Source organism: Cygnus atratus, chromosome 7, assembly GCF_013377495.2.
Source record: "Cygnus atratus isolate AKBS03 ecotype Queensland, Australia chromosome 7, CAtr_DNAZoo_HiC_assembly, whole genome shotgun sequence".
Lineage (NCBI taxonomy): Eukaryota > Metazoa > Chordata > Aves > Anseriformes > Anatidae > Cygnus > Cygnus atratus.
In genome coordinates this window covers 15,902,136-15,919,478 of record NC_066368.1, presented here as the reverse complement: position 1 = coordinate 15,919,478, position 17,343 = coordinate 15,902,136, and the positions used below count along the sequence as shown (strand labels likewise).

Here is a 17,343-nt window from a genome sequence, read left to right as displayed (position 1 = left end):
TGTGATATGTAGAGTGATTAGACACATAAAATTGGCCTTGTCATCGGTATTAATCTGACCACTATCTATATTTTATATCTTAATAGAAACAGAATTTATTTTATCTATGTTTAGCGGCATGCTTAGACTGTGCCCAGTTTTATAGAGGGGCCTTTATGAAATTATAATTCAGTAACCTTTATGTGGATGGTTTTATTATGTGGGTAGTTGATTATGATATTTTCAAAGATATCATAAAATATAATTTTGTAGGCTACATCTGTAAAAAGTTTATTTAGCACAGAAATAGATTATTTTTCCTGGATATATTACTGTATATAAGGTACTGCTATAAATTTGCAGTCATATTATCATCAGGCAATTTTCTATCTTGAGTTATCAGAAATAGGAATTAGAAAACATTATGCTAGCCTTAGGGAAGCAAAATTTTTCAAAACTCGTATCTGCTAATATCACCTGCCAATGATTTAATGTGTTTATAGTTTATGCTAGCCTTTCTTAGCTTTTCTTTAAATCCATTATAGTCTGTGTACCTGGTAGAAGTGAAGCCTGCAGCCAATTGATGTTATTTTGCAGCTCCTATCTTTAGCCACCAAATACCTATTTTCTGTTTTATTCTTATTTTCACTCCGAAAGATAGTAACTGTCGGCTGTTACAAAACTGCAATTTCATTTGTAAAAGCTTCATCCAAAGAAATTCATTGCTGATATTAGGACTTGAAAATGTTAATTTCTTTGTCTTTCTTTGGGATAGTTTATGTTTTTGTGTTGAAGCTTATAGAGACACCATTAGACTCTTTCATTTCTGGAAGTTACAACAGCATTCTGTGACAGACTGTGGGATCATGTTTTTTACGAAGTACCCCTTTTGGGAAAGGTGTCTTAGTGCATCTCCTGTTTAAAAATACATCTATAGTTTGAGTAAAATGAAAGCGATCAAAATACGTTAAGTCCATACAAAAACGTTAGCATTCTTTATCAGTAATATGAATTATTGCAACGTTTATTTGTTTCTGGGATCTGTGGTCCTTTTTGTTCTTTCTTAGTCTTCTACTCTTGGCATAACCAGAGCCCAGTGGAACTCAAGTTGAAACTCTGTTGCAAAGCTGCAAGGCCTTAGGTGTTATTTTACTCAACCTTTCTTGCTTTCTCCAGTTTGCATTAGATATTTTCCACGACAGATGTGGAAGGTACTTTTCTTGTCAAAGCTGTGTATACCCATGGAAACTGACTAACATCCCCTGAAAGATTTTTGGTAAAGCCCAGTAATGACAATGGGAACATGATTTTGTTATTACCATTAATCTGGCAGTGGAGTATAGAGTAAACATGTGGCAGAATAATTTCATGCTCTTTCTGAAGATAAATGGTTATCATGTGCCGATAAATCTCCTTTCGCACTTCTTTAGTTTCATGGAATAGTTGAGGTAGTGTAAGGTTATACCTTACAGTTTTATCTGTAATGATGGGATATTGAATTCAGGTTCACCTATCTAGTGCTTTCAAATGCCTCTCTCTAATGCCAATGTATATATTTTTTTCCATTCATTTATTGTACTGGCCCATCTATTGTCAAATCTCCATCTGTTCTGTAGCATTTATTGTACAAGTTCTTGGTCTTAACATTCCTTTCATACATTTCTCGGCCTGGCTGTATCTGGGTACAATTGTAGGGTAATTTTGGTTGGTTTGCTTTCCTGAGACAAAAAAAGAAAAAAAAAAAAAAAGAGAGAGAGAGAGAGGAAAACGACACTGATGAGTTTGCACATAATTCAAATGCTTTGTTTTTTTGCAGCTTTAGCTTTTCCTTCAGGAAAAGCTAAAGGCAAGCCTCCTAATGAAGCTGATGCAAAACTTAACTAAGTTAATTTGCATAGGCAACTCTTAAAATGTAAGGGTAGCTGAGCAAATGCTTTTTGGGGTGAAGTGCCATGTCTCATACTGACTTTTGTAAATTATTTGACTGATTCATTCCTGTATAAAGCTGTATGTAGAGTCCAAACTCAATTTGTTGACTGAAATGATTTTGGAAATGGTATTTTTCACTTTAGATCTTGGGCAGAAGTTTTCTTTACAACTAGAGGTGCTTTTTCTTCCACCAGATGTGCCCCTTCTCCTGTATTAGCCAATTCATCTACCTGCATGTTTGCTTTCTGGCTATGTTCAGTAAAAGGAGTAAGATTAGTGGTGCTATTTAAACTGTTAAAATAATTTAACTCATTTGGACTGAGTTAGGAGAAATTGCATGAATAACATAAACAGCAGATTTTACGTGGGTTACCAATACTGTCCAAACAGATAGCCTTTCCTGCTAGGAGAGGAAACAATGGAGCACTTGAACAATTCTTTGCAGCAGAGATGAAGAACGGTAAATCCAGCTATTGGTCAATGATAAACATAATAAGAGCATAATAATGGTATAATCATGTCTTTAGATGGTAACACCTCTAACCCAAAAGTCTGTCCCCAGCCTAAATGGCCACCTGTCATAAAAATAGTTGTTCTTGTAGTTATTTTCAGTATATTTTGGATTTCTTTTTAATACCTTGAAAGACATATTTAAGCACATTTAAAGAAAACAATGTTTGTAAAAGTACTCTGTTTACTTATACACTCTAATTTTAACATGTGAGCTTTAAGACTGAAATTGTGTGGAATGGAAATGTACTTTGCTATTCAATACCCTTGGTAGTCATCCAAGCTTAACCAGATTACACTAATATATTTTTAGTGAGAGCTGAGACAAAATTCCACCATAGAAGCCTGAGCCTATATAAAGTTCTCTTTGATTGGAATTTGATTGCAAAACTAAAAATGAGATTGTGTTCTTTTTAAAAGGCCATAAACTTGCATTCCATTTTAAACAACTCTGGAAAAGAATTCTGCATTCTTGCAGAAATGTGACAATGTTAGAATTGCATGAGGTTTTGTAACATCAAGCCCTGTGAAAGCTTCTACTTCAAGTCTTATATGTACAAAAATGTATTTCTTTATCTGGGATTCTTCTGAATCAGATCACAGTGACGCTTTCAGGATACAGCTCTGCACATATTAAATTGTAGCTATTTCTTGCTAATTTCATTCTAACACAAACCTAAGGTGATTGCACTGCATCTATTAAATTGTCTACTCATAATTGTTTCTATGTAGGAAAATTTTTCAAAATGTTAAATATTCTTCACACTTCACACAGAATACATTTCTATGCCCTCATTGTCTTCTGAACTCAGTCTAGACATATCTGACCTGTGGGGGTAGAAATGGCTGAACTTTGGTTTCACTTCATACTAAAGAGGATACTTTCATTTCATCCATGTGTCGAGTGTTTTTTTTTTTTAATATATATTATTTCTCAAATTATTCTATAAAGTAGAATTTAGGTATTATAAAAAGGACTTTCAATGACTGTCTTAGCAATGAAATATTAGAAGTAATAATAGATTTAGTCATTCCTTTATTGGATTGGAATAAATTGGTACTGGATTATATTAGGCAATGCATCCCATATGCACGGGATTATTTATTCGCCAGTTTTTTAAAATATGTATAAACTATGCTGAGAGCAGATTTGCATCTATTTTGCTATGTAACTAGCTCTACTTTTACCAAAAGGCAAAAAAAAAAAATCCAGTTTAATAAATTTGAAAACTTAATTATGTTCTTGTTGTAGTGGTAGGTAGTTGTCGTTAACTTAGAGTTACTTATTACATAAAGCCAGTCTGTATATAGATACTTTACACTGCCATAACTGTCATCACGCTATGATTTATTTTTTTTAATTGCCAAAGCAGTTCACCTTACATGACCTCTAGTTGTGATTAGTCAGGCTGCTATAGCTTTTTTTTTATATATATATATTGTCAACATATATTGACAGAGATGCTCTTAATTACAGAAGTATAATACAGCTGTTACAAATTTTTGTGTGCCAGCAAGTCTTAAAATGACTAACTTGCACTCTTCTCAGTAGCTGATCTCTTTGTTGGGATGAGATATCTAACAGAAATAAACAGGAAAAGCAGTATGTTTTTTATTAACCCCCCAAATGTTTTTAAATTCAAGACAAAAACTGGTGTTTTGTTATATTTTTCTGACTGCCTCTGCTTGTTACAGCTTTCAGTAATAAACAGTATTTTTGCATAAATATGTCTTGAAACAATAAAATCCTGAGTTCATGCTCCAATCTTATGCTGAAGCACTGAGGAATCACTTTGGTTTTCAGTTCTGCATGTTTCCCAAGTATAAGTTACTGTAAGAGATGTGAGCGACTGCCATGAAATAGTACAAAGTTGGAAATGGAAGGGGAATTGGAAGCCCGGGTTTCCAGGCTTGTTCTTGGTTAGACATACTTTTGTATGACCTTGAGCAGATCACATTAACCCTGAGTTTCCAAAGCATTTGCACTCCTGAACTGACTATATGTTGCTCAGTTGCAATTTCCTGTAAGATGAGAATGGTACCTTAATAAGGTACAGACAATTAATTAATATAAAGTGCTGTGAAATTCTCCAAGTGAGAGTATTACAGGCAGTGGGAAGTAGTATTAGAAATTAATAATATTATAAATGAGTAATAATAATATAGTTACGTTTACCCTATGATGTTGCATTTTACCCTGAAGCAAGGTAAATCATAAGCTGCTTAGATTTTTGTATAATAGAGTGCAGAAGTTAAGGGTCTTTAGAACATTTCTGCAACATTAAAATGATTTTTCAGCTAGCATATTGGCTTCTTTAGTCTAGTCTAAGGCTTTAAAAAAATAAAACAACAAAAGCCCAAGTTATTATGTATTTAAATAGTTCTCTTTGCAGCATGAATTTCTTTCTGAGCTTCATATCTGCTTAAGTATCGTATCTGTTGATGTTCCTTATGTTACTAAGCAACATGAAACTACCAAAAAAAAAAGGAGGGGGGGAGGGGGGAGAAGCAGTAAGGCACTGTAATTCTGGTCATGTATCATGAGGTTAATTTTTCAGTTGTGTTCCATATAGCTAATAGGAATATTTTGAGATTCAGAGTACACAGTGCTTCAATGTAATATATATTGTTTTCATTACATAAAGCAGTTCATATCTTCTAAAAATGTGCATTTAATTGCATAAAGACAGAAAAGCAACACAAAAATTATTCAAATTACCTTCCGATTATATTTGATAAATCATGTTTAAATCCTTTTTACATTTACGTAGCAATTATAACCTAACCACAGGATCTAACATCTTAGAGCTTCATCAAAATCAATCAAATCTCTTAGGCTGAAGCTGGAATGTTGTTCTGATGGAATTGCTCCCAAAGGCAATTTTGTTCTATTTAGGCACCAGCTTTGCAGCACATTCTGAATTCAATTATTTCTGGTAATATTTCCTTGGTAAGGTTTTGTTCTAGCAATGAGTCTAAGAAATTTCCATTATATAAAACAACTAATTAATTGAAAATAGGTTAAACTGACGTAATTGTTTTCAAAAATATTACTAATACTTTGGTGATCAGAAAATATAAGATCTCTTCTGTTACTTGGTTTCTAAGTGCGTCTTATAGAAAACTACTGATTTCAGATGGTAAATTAAACAGACACTCACTTATATTACATGCAAACCTCAAAATATTTTGGAAAACCAAACTTCCCTTAGTTCCAAGTACAAATTTCTTATTCAGCTTCCAGTTTTCTCTGAGACAGTATTGTGCCTGATTCTTTGGTGAATGAAATCAGATAACCATCAGTTATAGGAATAAACAGTATTTATGATTTGTGTTTTTAAATAAAATAAAAATCAATGAATGTGAACATATTTCCTATATTACATATATGTTCATATAAATATTTCAATAACTCTAAAATTATTTTTTCTGGTTTATCAAAAATGCCTAATATGTGTGTTAAAAATCAGTTTATGGAACTGTTTCAAGATGGGATAGCTCTTGAATTTAAACTGGATAATGAGCTATATGTCTACTCCTTGGTATGTGCAAGACACAATGCTTGGTTGTCTGATGTTCAGGCTGGTCTTGCCTTTATTTCAAAGCACTTGTAATCTTATGTATGCGTGTAGATAAGCACAGGAAAGATAAGTTGAAAACACTTGTAAGGGATTTACAAAAACAATTCCTAAATCTTCCTGAAAGAATTTTAATTTAATAATTAAGATTATTAGAATGTAACTTAATACTGAAGTTTTGAAACAGGTTAAAAGAAAGATTAGCTGTTCCCTCGTGCCTTGTGCCACAATCCCAAATCCCAGCCTACTAGGAACATAGGCCAGGAAAGTGGTAATATTGCCATATACTCCTACATCAGATAAGAGAGGAATTGTTTCCAACAACATCTTATGTGTAGCCTTATCCTTACTCTAGATAGACAGTTTAGGAACCTTGTGAATCAGCTAATTCTGAATTCACCAAATGACCAGAATTTATATAACAGAGGCACTGCTTGCAAACATGCATGAAATTTGAAGGCCAATATTTTTGGCATCATCCAGGTTTTGATGCCTCAAATTGCATGTTCAGCATTGTATAGACTATGAGGGCTCTTCAAAATCAACAGACATTAGCTGTCACTTATAGCAAAATGCATTTTGATTCCTCAGCAGCTCTAAATAGCACATTTATTGTTTCTCAAACTTGTCATCCAAAAGAGCAGTTGTTCTGAAAACATAACTACAAATGGTTTTGATATAAATGTAGCTGTTCTTCCATTCTGTATTTTCCATAGAAATGCTTGCATTCCTTCATTCCCTGCTCTTGAGAACCCTAAGCAGAATGTCTATGTGAAGTTCTTAGTAAAAAGGCTATGACTTTTAAAATCAAATTTTCTTTCATGTTGGTAAAGGAGTTTTTTGTTGTTGTTGATGATTATTATTTATTTATTTATAGTTTCTGATTAAAAATCCAATTATACCTGGGCTTTTCCAATATTTAATAAATGTTTATTTTTAAAATAGCAGCCTCAAAATTAAAGGGTTAATGCTTGCTATCTATGTATGAGTTTAGAGTTCAATCAGGCCTACAAAAAGAGTTATTCCCTAGTTATAAAGAAAACTGGAGTAGGTTGTAATAAGATTTAGAAAATAGATTCAATGAATCTTGCCTGGATTGTTATTATCAAAAATGTTTTTATATTACATTTTTAAGTCTGTAAAGTAAGACTGAAGGTAAACAATTTTTGAATAGAAACACTAAGTGCTCCTCAGAGCCATGACAAATGGGAATTGACTGTGTTCTTTAAGGTTGTTTCTAAGAGGCAAAGTACTGTGACCAATATATCCAGAAAAAGAAAGAGACTGACAGTGGAACCAAAGAAGGAGCTAAAGCTGTAGTATTTCTGGGACTACTTTACAATATGAGCCATAATTCAAATAGAATCAAAAACCAGTTATTTTTATTGGCTGCTGCTTCACTGTGTGAAATAGTTTGTTTCCACACTGAAAAAATGTTAAGGAAATAGATTTAACCTGCAAACTTTAAAATGCTGTAATTTCTCAGAAATAGGACAAGAATCTTCTTAATGAGGGTTTCTTCTGTAAGATTTTCACGGATGGGAGAAAAAAAAAAAAAGCCTAGAACTTTTTGTTTGTTTGTTTCAAATTTTAGTATGTTTAAAATTCATCACTTCCTTAACATGACTGAATACTAAATGGATTAAGAAAATACGTTTCCAGCTCCAACCAGCCTTGCTTCCCTGCAAACATTTTTAGGTGACCAGAAAGTATCTAGCTATTTCTTGTACATAGCTTTGGAGAAAATGCAGAATTGTACCTAAATGTTTGGTTTTGCCAAGATTTTCCCAACACTTAAGTGACTACACAGCACTTTGATAGCTGCAAAGAATACGCCGTTGTATCGATTTTTTTCACGTTGATCCAACAAAGGCACTGCACTATTGCTTTATAATACTTACTATTAGTCTTCTGCTCTGAAGGACTCAGATTCCAAAATTTTGCCTTAATCTGTGTTTTGATACAGATCTGAGTAAACAGCTTTTATTCATATGCTACAGAGTTCACTGGAAACCAAATGGATATGTAACCATCCAGTACCATTGGGTATATGGTATTCCATCAGGGAATCTGAGGAAAGGCACTGACATTCAAAAATCCTTTGGAATGATTATTAATGCCATATTGGATATGGTATAAATGGGAGGAAGAGAATCAAAAAAATCAAAGCAAGCACATATTGGTCAAGACTTTAAAATGTGGTAAACAATTCAAACGTTCTGCTTAGCCTCAGTACTCCCCCAAGGAAATAAAAGTTGCTGTAAGCTTAGTGTCCCTCATTGGTCACCTGTGGTCAAGGAAAAAAAATGTGGTGGTGGTTGTTCTCCTCCTCCTTCTTTTCCTTCTCTTCCTATTTTTTCTTCTCCTGTTCCTCCTTCTCCTTCTCCTTCTTCTGAAATAAAGTCCAGGAAAACAGATAACTTTGAAATAAATTTTCTGTTGTAATTGCAGATTAGATTTGTGGATTGAATGGTAAATTACATTTACAATTTGTGAAGGGTTTAGAAATACTGATTTGTCTTACTTTATTTTGCAGATGCTTCAGAAAGTTGCTGTCTGTTTACCGCTGGTTCTGCCAAACAACTCAAGAAGCTACCTACCTATTTTTTCATTAATCAAGCATAACGTTATCTTGAACTAATTATTCCTCTCCATATGGCCTTCCTACTGGTGTCAGCTTACCTTCTGCTGACTCATACTCAGGGTGCTCCTGTTGAGAATGGGCCACTGTTGGAAACACTGAAGTCACAGGTAGGATTATTCAGCAATAAAAGCGAACACTATTCAGCACAGGTGAGACCTCCTGGCACAAGCCGACGAATACCTCAGACAATTATCATAGGAGTTCGTAAAGGAGGGACAAGGGCTTTGCTGGAAATGCTGGATATTCATCCTAATATTGTAGTAGCAGCTACAGAAGTCCACTTTTTTGACTGGGATGAAAATTATGTGAAAGGATTAGACTGGTATAGGAGTCTGATGCCATTTTCTTACGGAAATCAAATTACAATTGAGAAAACACCAGGCTATTTTACATCACCACAGGCTCCAGAAAGAATTCATGACATGAATAGTTCCATTAAACTGCTGCTCATTCTAAGAGATCCCACTGAGAGAGTTATATCTGACTATACCCAAGTATATTACAACAGAGTAGAAAGCCACAAGCCTGTTCAGCTTTTTGAAGATATTGTTATTAAGAATGGAGTACTTAATACCAAATACAAGGCTATTCAGAGAAGTCTATATGATGTTCATATGGAAAAGTGGCTTAAACATTTCAGTTTGAATCAGATTCACATAGTGGATGGCAATACTTTAATCAAGGACCCTCTTCCTGAATTACAAAAAGTTGAAAAATTTCTAAATCTTCCTTCCCGAATTATGTCTTCTAATTTTTATTTTAACCAAACTAAAGGATTCTATTGCATTCGAAGTGATGGAAGAGAGAGATGTTTACACGAATCCAAAGGGCGCCCCCATCCTCTTGTTAACAACACTGTTTTAGAGCAACTTTATTCTTACTTCAGAGAGCACAATGCAAAATTTTACAGAATGGTTAATCATTCTTTTGACTGGCATTAATGCATTTTGGAATCAATGTTTCTTAAAAAGGGCCTGAAACAAACTAGAGATTCATATTATGAAAATTTTACATACTGGTTATATAGAAGCAGAGAGAACTGTTTGCTTCATTGGAATAAGATATCCATTAACTCATTAAAATGGTAGCCTTGGTTTTGGGAAAAATAAGTTTCACATATTTGTATAATTACTCTGGGTCATATCATAGAATAATATTTTGATCATTTTCCCATCATGCAAATATGTTAACTTCAGTGGACTTACTTCAGATATATATCTGTTACAAGATTTGTGATGTTTTGGAAAAATGACTGCTTCTAACAGTGTAAAAATGTACATATTTGAAATGGTATTATTCTAACTGTTCCATATTTTTGGTTCTTAGTATTTTTTTATATCAGGTATGAGGCTAGTGGCACTGAGTTCTAGAATTTTTCATACAAATTAAATTGTATGTTACAACAGGAGCATACATATTGGCTCTAGTAAATAAATCATCCTCTGTTAATATGTCAAAGTTCTTAATCTACTGATAATAAAAGGAATCTATTTCATCCTTGATTTTGAATAGGTGAACTAGAACCTCCCCGTCGGTATATCATTTGTATTAAGCCACAATCTTAATATCTTGAGTTGGCAAAAAATAAAAATAAAAATCTCCAAACAAAGGAAGAATATGAACTCTTTGAAGAAGCTTTAAGAAGTGAGAGATCTGAATGTAAAGAAATTAACCCAGACAACCTCAATTTAAACTGTTACACTGTATACTAAAAAAAATAAATTTTTGAATGCAAAAAAAAATATCAGCAGCTGTACAAATGTTTGATTGTATGTTATGTCTTGAATGAAAAAGACAGCTCTTCATCAATGCTACAATGTTAATCATGTTTGTATTCTGTGACTAGTTACTCTATTTCTCACCTAACTTTGGTTTACATATCTCCATTTGCATAGTGAACCTCGTTAAAAAGCAAATGAAATTGATTTGCCTGCTCTTCAAATCATTCTTTGTCATTTCTAATGCAGGTCATGGGATGTGCTTAGAGTTAAAAGTAACATCTTTTTATATTTGTGTATCTCAAACTGTGTTCATTTACTAAGGATGACATAGTTTATATATAAAAATGACATCCATTTATACACCTGCATTAGGAATTTTTCTTTTAATTACCTTCTGTTTGACAATATTGTGCTAGTCTGCTCTCCTTCTTCATGTTAACCATTTTATTATAGATCAATACCAAAGAAGAAAATCAACTTGAAATGTTAAATGGAGTGCCAAATAGAACTATATAGAAATACAAGCAGATATCCTTGTTTGAAATTGTACCTTGCAATCCAGAAATCCTGGTGCACGCCCTTGAAGAAGCATTCTTTAGGTGCATTACTCTTTAAGCTTCTCAGGACTGGTGAGCTGTAGTGTGGGCCCACTCTAAGCATCTCAGCATCAGATTCCACCTAATCCTGTTGAAGATCCAGAATATCTGTGTTCTTCTATTTAAGCCACTGTGCAGCCTACAGGATATGTTCCCAATGTTGGATTCAGTCTTCCACTTTATGGGCTAAAAGGTATGGATCTATCGCACCACTAATTTTTAGGTTTCTAACTGTTTTATTAGGGGGCTACTAAGATGTTAAGCACATAGAAGTCTCTTTCCACTGAAGCTGGACAGAATCAAACCAAGCCAGATTACATGGAAAGAGCTTTCATCAAATATTTCTTCAAGAACCGTAAAATGTTAAAAATAGTACAGCAAATTTTATTCTTCTGCTACTTGTATATTTGACAGAAATTTTTGTTAACTTTTCATTACAATATAATTAACCTTTGAAATTATCTTTCTGAAATATGATTATTAAGCAAATTTATGGTTTCCATGGATTAAAAAAAAGTGTTATTTATTTCTTCCACTTTTTCTGAGGTTGTGGCTTCTTAATCACTAATATTGATCAGGTCTGGGCACTACTCAGAAGTACAAAGTTGATCTGAATCAGGTGTGGAAATATGAATGCATTTCTTTCAAATTAGCCAAGGACCAGGATGTTCACACTGGTCTCATACCATTTCTACAAGGGCAGGAGATAGGTGAACTGTAATAATTACAGTTGCATAATCCAATACCTTATTTGTCATTTGTCAAATTAAAACTTAACCCAGAAAAAAAATCTGGACAATTCTGAATCAGCAGGGTGATTTTATATTGGACCAGCACTTTGTGTTTTGTGGCCACAACATTTTTATCTGATAATAAAATCCAGATTCCCTTTGTCCAGTTCAATCTCAGTATTGGAAAAAAAATCCAGTCCACTGAAATTAATACAGAAATACAGGACTGAGGATAGCAGCACACCAGTAGTTTATATCATAGATTGTAGTTTTTCTTTCAGCATCTCTGTCTGTTTCTTACACATTCCAACACTTGCTATATTTTTCATGTTTTTCTTCTTTACAATGACTATTCCTTTTAATAGTATTGAATAAGGTTGGGTTTTGTCTTTTTTTTTTTAATGAATCTAATTTCCAATCAATGTGTACTTTAACAAAGATTTCAGGTAGTTGCTAGTAACTGAAGACTTCACATATCTGTATATCACATTCAATTTCATAGGCTAATGTCTTTCTATATTTATGCTTGCAGGCATCAAGTCTTTCTCTTCTCTGAAGTTCACAGCTAATCTCTAAGTGAGTTGAATGCAGAAATACCAGTTGGCAGAAGCTGTATACATCTTTGAAAATGCAGGTCTCTTTCTGGAATTTACATTTCAAGGATTGATGATCTGTATGGATTAATGATGCATATATCTACTTGATTTATTAGCACTCTTCAGTTCTGCTCAGCATTTTTGGGAAGGACACAGCTGGTGGAATGAATTCGATGATCATTTTAAAGTTTACTAATACCAGAAGACATGTATTACACATAGAATAATTTTGGTGGGGGGTTGGCTATTTTGTTTTGTTTTACATAAATCAAGATTCTTGTCTGAAGTTTTTGATAAATGATCTACACAGATGCAACTTAACCTGCATAACAGCATTCAGTGAATATAGTAGACTATGATTTAGCATCAAAAACTGTTCCAATCAAAATTATCCATTTTGTGATCTGAAGAACATATCTCATGCAGGCCTGGCCTCTATTCTTATTTTCTTCAAAAGATAACCCTCCTTCTCTCATCCTCTCAGGACAGGGATCAGATCCACTTAATAGAATATCCACTGAGCTATACTTAAAAATAAAATGCTGAAATTATTTTCTACATAAAATTACTCAATTTTTGGTGTATGGAATTAAGAGCTGGTTAAATTTTGTAAAGAACTGCATGCTCACCATAACTTTGAATGAATTATTAACAAGATAGTTCTCAATTTAATAAATGACAAATATATCTTAAGAGTTTCCACAATTAGTAATAAACCATAAACTATTCTTCAACAAAGCGGTCATCAAAGGACTTACATCTCATACTTGGAAGGCTATTGGAGAAATAAGTTTCATGTGGGAAGGTTGCTGAAAGAGACCATGCAGTTGCTTCAAAGGTTCTTGAGAGCATCTGAAACAAGATAGATACAGTCATATGTGTAAGACCACTGCGGAGATTAAGATGAGTTGAGTGACTCTTTGACATTGTTTTGCATTCCACAAATATTAAGGTTTAATGTTAAATATCATTCTTTTCCTCTTTTAGCTTAAATGCCATAATTAGGGTTACTTTAATCTACTATAACTGAGACTAGCACTATCAAGCAACTGCAGCCATAATTGGGTTAGTTAAGCCCTTGTCACATTGCAAAGCAAACAACCCCTTGTAAATTCCTAGATTAGTCTAACCTTAGTTGGTTTTTTTTGTTGTTTTAAGTCTGCATACTCTGTAAACAAAAAAGGTGAAAAACTTGAGTTGTTTTTTTTCTTTCCCCTCCAAAAAAAAAATCTAGTATTACTTGTTGAAAGAAATCAGAGAGGTTCCTCTATCACGCTCCCCCAGCAGCATTTTACTAGAAAGAGGACTGTTATCTATTTATGTATTTATTTATTTATTGTATCCCATCTATCTAGATGCTCAAAGATCCTGTGCTGAAAGTCTTCTCTTTCACTGCATAGCCTTAGTAGCGCATTTACAATTCTTCTTAATGAATTTCTTGCCTCCGAAAGCAGAGACGTTTTAAAAATACCCATAGGCAGTATTTTTGAGAACTTTAGAGAGAACATAGACTCTGTATAGTACAAATCATTGAACGCTGCTACACAAAATCAACACCTTCAATATCCCTTCGGTAAAAAGTCAGTAGATAATCTTATAAAATGTATTGAAGAAAGATTAGATTGTCTACTGTAGGGAAGCACATCTGGATACAGAGTTTTCAGTCTTCACATGTTTCAAAGACCATCAAAAAGAAATGTAAAACTTTGGTTGCTTGCAGCAAGCTTAATTGCTTATTGCTTTTGTCAGTTCAGATGCTTTTGTCAGTTGTACAAAATTTCAATATCATCTTAATCTTTATTATTTCTTGTTTATGTGGTCAAAAACAAAAACCTGAGTTATTATTTTGCTTTATAGAAGCATGGTTAAAAAAAAAGAAAGCAACCCCCAGCATAATTTACAGTAAGAGTTAGAATAACATTTCCTTGTAGAGAAAAGAAATTTAAATTATTTAAGTAAGGATTATGCTCCTATAGACTATTATTTTCTATACTTGTGGATTTGATCCTTCAGTTCCGTAAAGAATTTGAATATTATCATAGAAGCAGATAGACACATTGGAATTAAAATCAATAATAATTTGCCTAGCACATTATTCGTTAGCAAGAGTTAGCAACTAGTTACTGGACAAATAGTTCCCACTTCAGTTATTTCCTGCTTTAATGTGACTAACTAAATTGTTTTGCTATTTTATAAAACAAAGTTAAAAGTTAAAATCAATGGTGAATAAAGACTTTGTAGTACCATTCTGTGATCATAAAGGAATTGTCCTTTTTTGAGGTTAATTAACAGGGACATGAGCTTACCACAATACCTGAAAGAACTTTGGAAGCCAAGATACTAGTGGAACTGCAAAGCATGAACGTATGTTGAAGTTGAAACTGCAAATTAGGGAAAATACAACGGATTAAAAATAGACTGAAATAAATCATACTTTTCCAGTAAAATAGATGTTATACAATATGTACATATGTAATATGTCTTATGTGCTAACACATGTAACCAATACTACGAAGTCTATTTTTTTGATGCAAAATGGTCTTACACTTTTACATTATATGTTCTTTTATTTCCATTAGAAAAAAAAAAAAAAACACTAATGAAAAATATCTTAATGTAAACGTTTTACCAGTGGTACAGAGCTTTTCTGTCAAGGGATATTTCTTTGCTTTTATATTGTTTCCTCCAAGATAAAAAGGTGGTTTGAGTCACACTGCAATAGAAAGAGCAGAGTTATCATACCAGAATCAACAATACTATTTCTATTTGTTACATTTCCCAATGGCAAACAATTTTGTATTTTGTGTAACTGATAACAGTTTTACAAATAATCTTTTTATATTTTCTCTTTCTTCATTAGATAATACAACCATGTTATCATTTTTCTTACTCTAAAGAATGTTACTCTAAACTCTTACATTGTTAATCTAAAGCACTGATAGGTTTAAATCAAAAGGCAGTAATATAAGGGAAGCATGGATAACTAAGAATCCCTTTGCCACTTGGAATGGCTATGATTTTTTTTTTATTATTATTGTTTAACTCTTTAGATGTGAACATTTTGATCCATTGTACATTTTCTTTATATAAATATATATATATATATATATATATACACGCATGTTGGAATGTACCATCCAAACTTTCAACATGAAAAAATAAGACAGGGACAAATACAACGTAATAAAACATACAACGAAGGTCCTCTTCTGCTAAATATTTGTTTGCATAATATGGCACAGTTCCAAATGAAAATTATGACTGAGCTGATATGATACACAGAAGACTAAGTAACAGGCTACTCCAGGGATTTGTGTAGTTATTGTACATCCCTGAATTCATTTTCAATCATTATGGTATTAACAGCATATGTGAATGTACATTTTCAAAACACTGTATTTCGTCTTACTGGAGAATACCACAATATTGTAGGACAGGTTCAACATATTATAGCTATCCTTGGGCCAAATACTGCAGCAACTGGAAACTTCGGAACCTAAGGCAAATTGGATGAGAACTAACAGTTTTCTGCACTGCAATAAAAGTACAGAGTTATCATACCAGAATCAACAATACTATTTCTATTTGTTACGTTCCCCACGGGCAAACAATTTTGTATTTTGTATAACTGATAACAGTTTAGTGTTTGTGGGTTTTGTTTGTTTGTTTTTTGTTTTGTTATCCTTTCTTGAAAATTAGTAGCATAGATGCACAGGTTTTGTTGTTGATTTGAGAAGCACTGTCAGCCTGAAATGCTGTGCAACTATCATAAGATTGAAGATACCTCTTCTATATTCTGCTAAGACACAAATCCACAACCGAAAGACAAGTGACACAGATGGAACACTTTAAACTGCAGGGGGTGCATTGCTGCCTTGAGTGAAGAAAGATTAAAGGCTCATAAACAACATATGCTATAGTTAACCATACACATGCATCATACACAGCTTGCAAAATACACTGTCTAAAACAAAAGCATGCAGAATCTACAACTGTGCACTCAAGTGATTCTGTTGAAAGCAAGCTGAACTATAGGCAGGAAAAAGTGATTCCTTCATCTGGCAAACAGACATCCGATAGTCTTTTTCCAGTTCGTGAGGTGTATGTGTGGAAAGCAGTTAGATGCCTCCCCCCCCACACACACACACACCCCTTGAATTACCTGCAGGACAGATCTTTGCCAAATTTCATTAACTTTGGAAAACCCATTTCATTTCATTTTCTAGGTGCTTAGTTGTCCATTATTTTTTTCCAAAAATGCAGTTGTCACAGATGGGAATTATTCTAGACAGTCACAGATACAGCTACTCAGAAAAGCATGAATGAAATATACTAATCAAGTTTTCTGTAGATGTTAGATATAATAAGCTATAAAATACAGAAGTGCATTATCTTCCTAGAGTCCTTCGTGCATGACTCCTTTTTAGCCATCTAGTATTGCATACAGTTATGTGCTTGTATGACTCCCTATCCTGATTACCAGTGTGTTATGATGAAGGGGAACAGAATTATGTTACTTCACATTAATATTAAAGCCCAGGTATGTTTATTTTTACATAAGCACATCTTCATTATCAGTCACTCACTATCTTTGACTTTCTTCTCTTTCTATACAGCCTTTGCATGTTGTTTGTTTTTTGGTTTGATTTAGTTTCCATTTATGAAAGAATTCTGACTTTTCTCATTCATGGAATACATAGTTTCGATCCTAAATTGAGTCTTCTTTTTTTGAGAAAAGTAAAAGCTGAAACATATTCCATAGCTTTCAAAAACTAATGTTTGTCTCTCATGTTAGGATGTCAGAGAATCAGACTAGAAACTTACAAGGAATTAAGACAAAATAGCTAATCCTAACATAAATAACAAGCATAATGGTTAAGGTTATTTTCTGGAGGATAGGAAAAAATATTCACCTTCCATTTTAGAAAAAGTATTTACTTGATATGTATCAGATGCATTGACTCATGCACTCCTCTAATGTGAAGTGGCACTGATTTCAGTCAGGTATAAGGACTACTATAAAACTACTCTAATTTGTAGCTGAGGATCTAGCCCCACA

General features: G+C 33.3%; 1 protein-coding gene across 1 annotated transcript in view; it reads left to right on the top strand.

Annotated features, from left to right (window-relative positions):
* LOC118243885 (heparan sulfate glucosamine 3-O-sulfotransferase 1-like) overlaps positions 1 to 10,220 on the top strand; it is a 49,167-nt gene extending 38,947 nt beyond the window's left edge. The window contains exon 2 of the mRNA XM_035538423.2: positions 8,533 to 10,220. Coding sequence (XP_035394316.1) covers positions 8,652 to 9,581 — 930 coding nt within the window. The 5' untranslated portion in view covers positions 8,533 to 8,651 and the 3' untranslated portion in view covers positions 9,582 to 10,220. The remainder of the gene's footprint in view (positions 1 to 8,532) is intronic.
* The last annotated feature ends 7,123 nt before the right edge of the window (positions 10,221 to 17,343 follow it).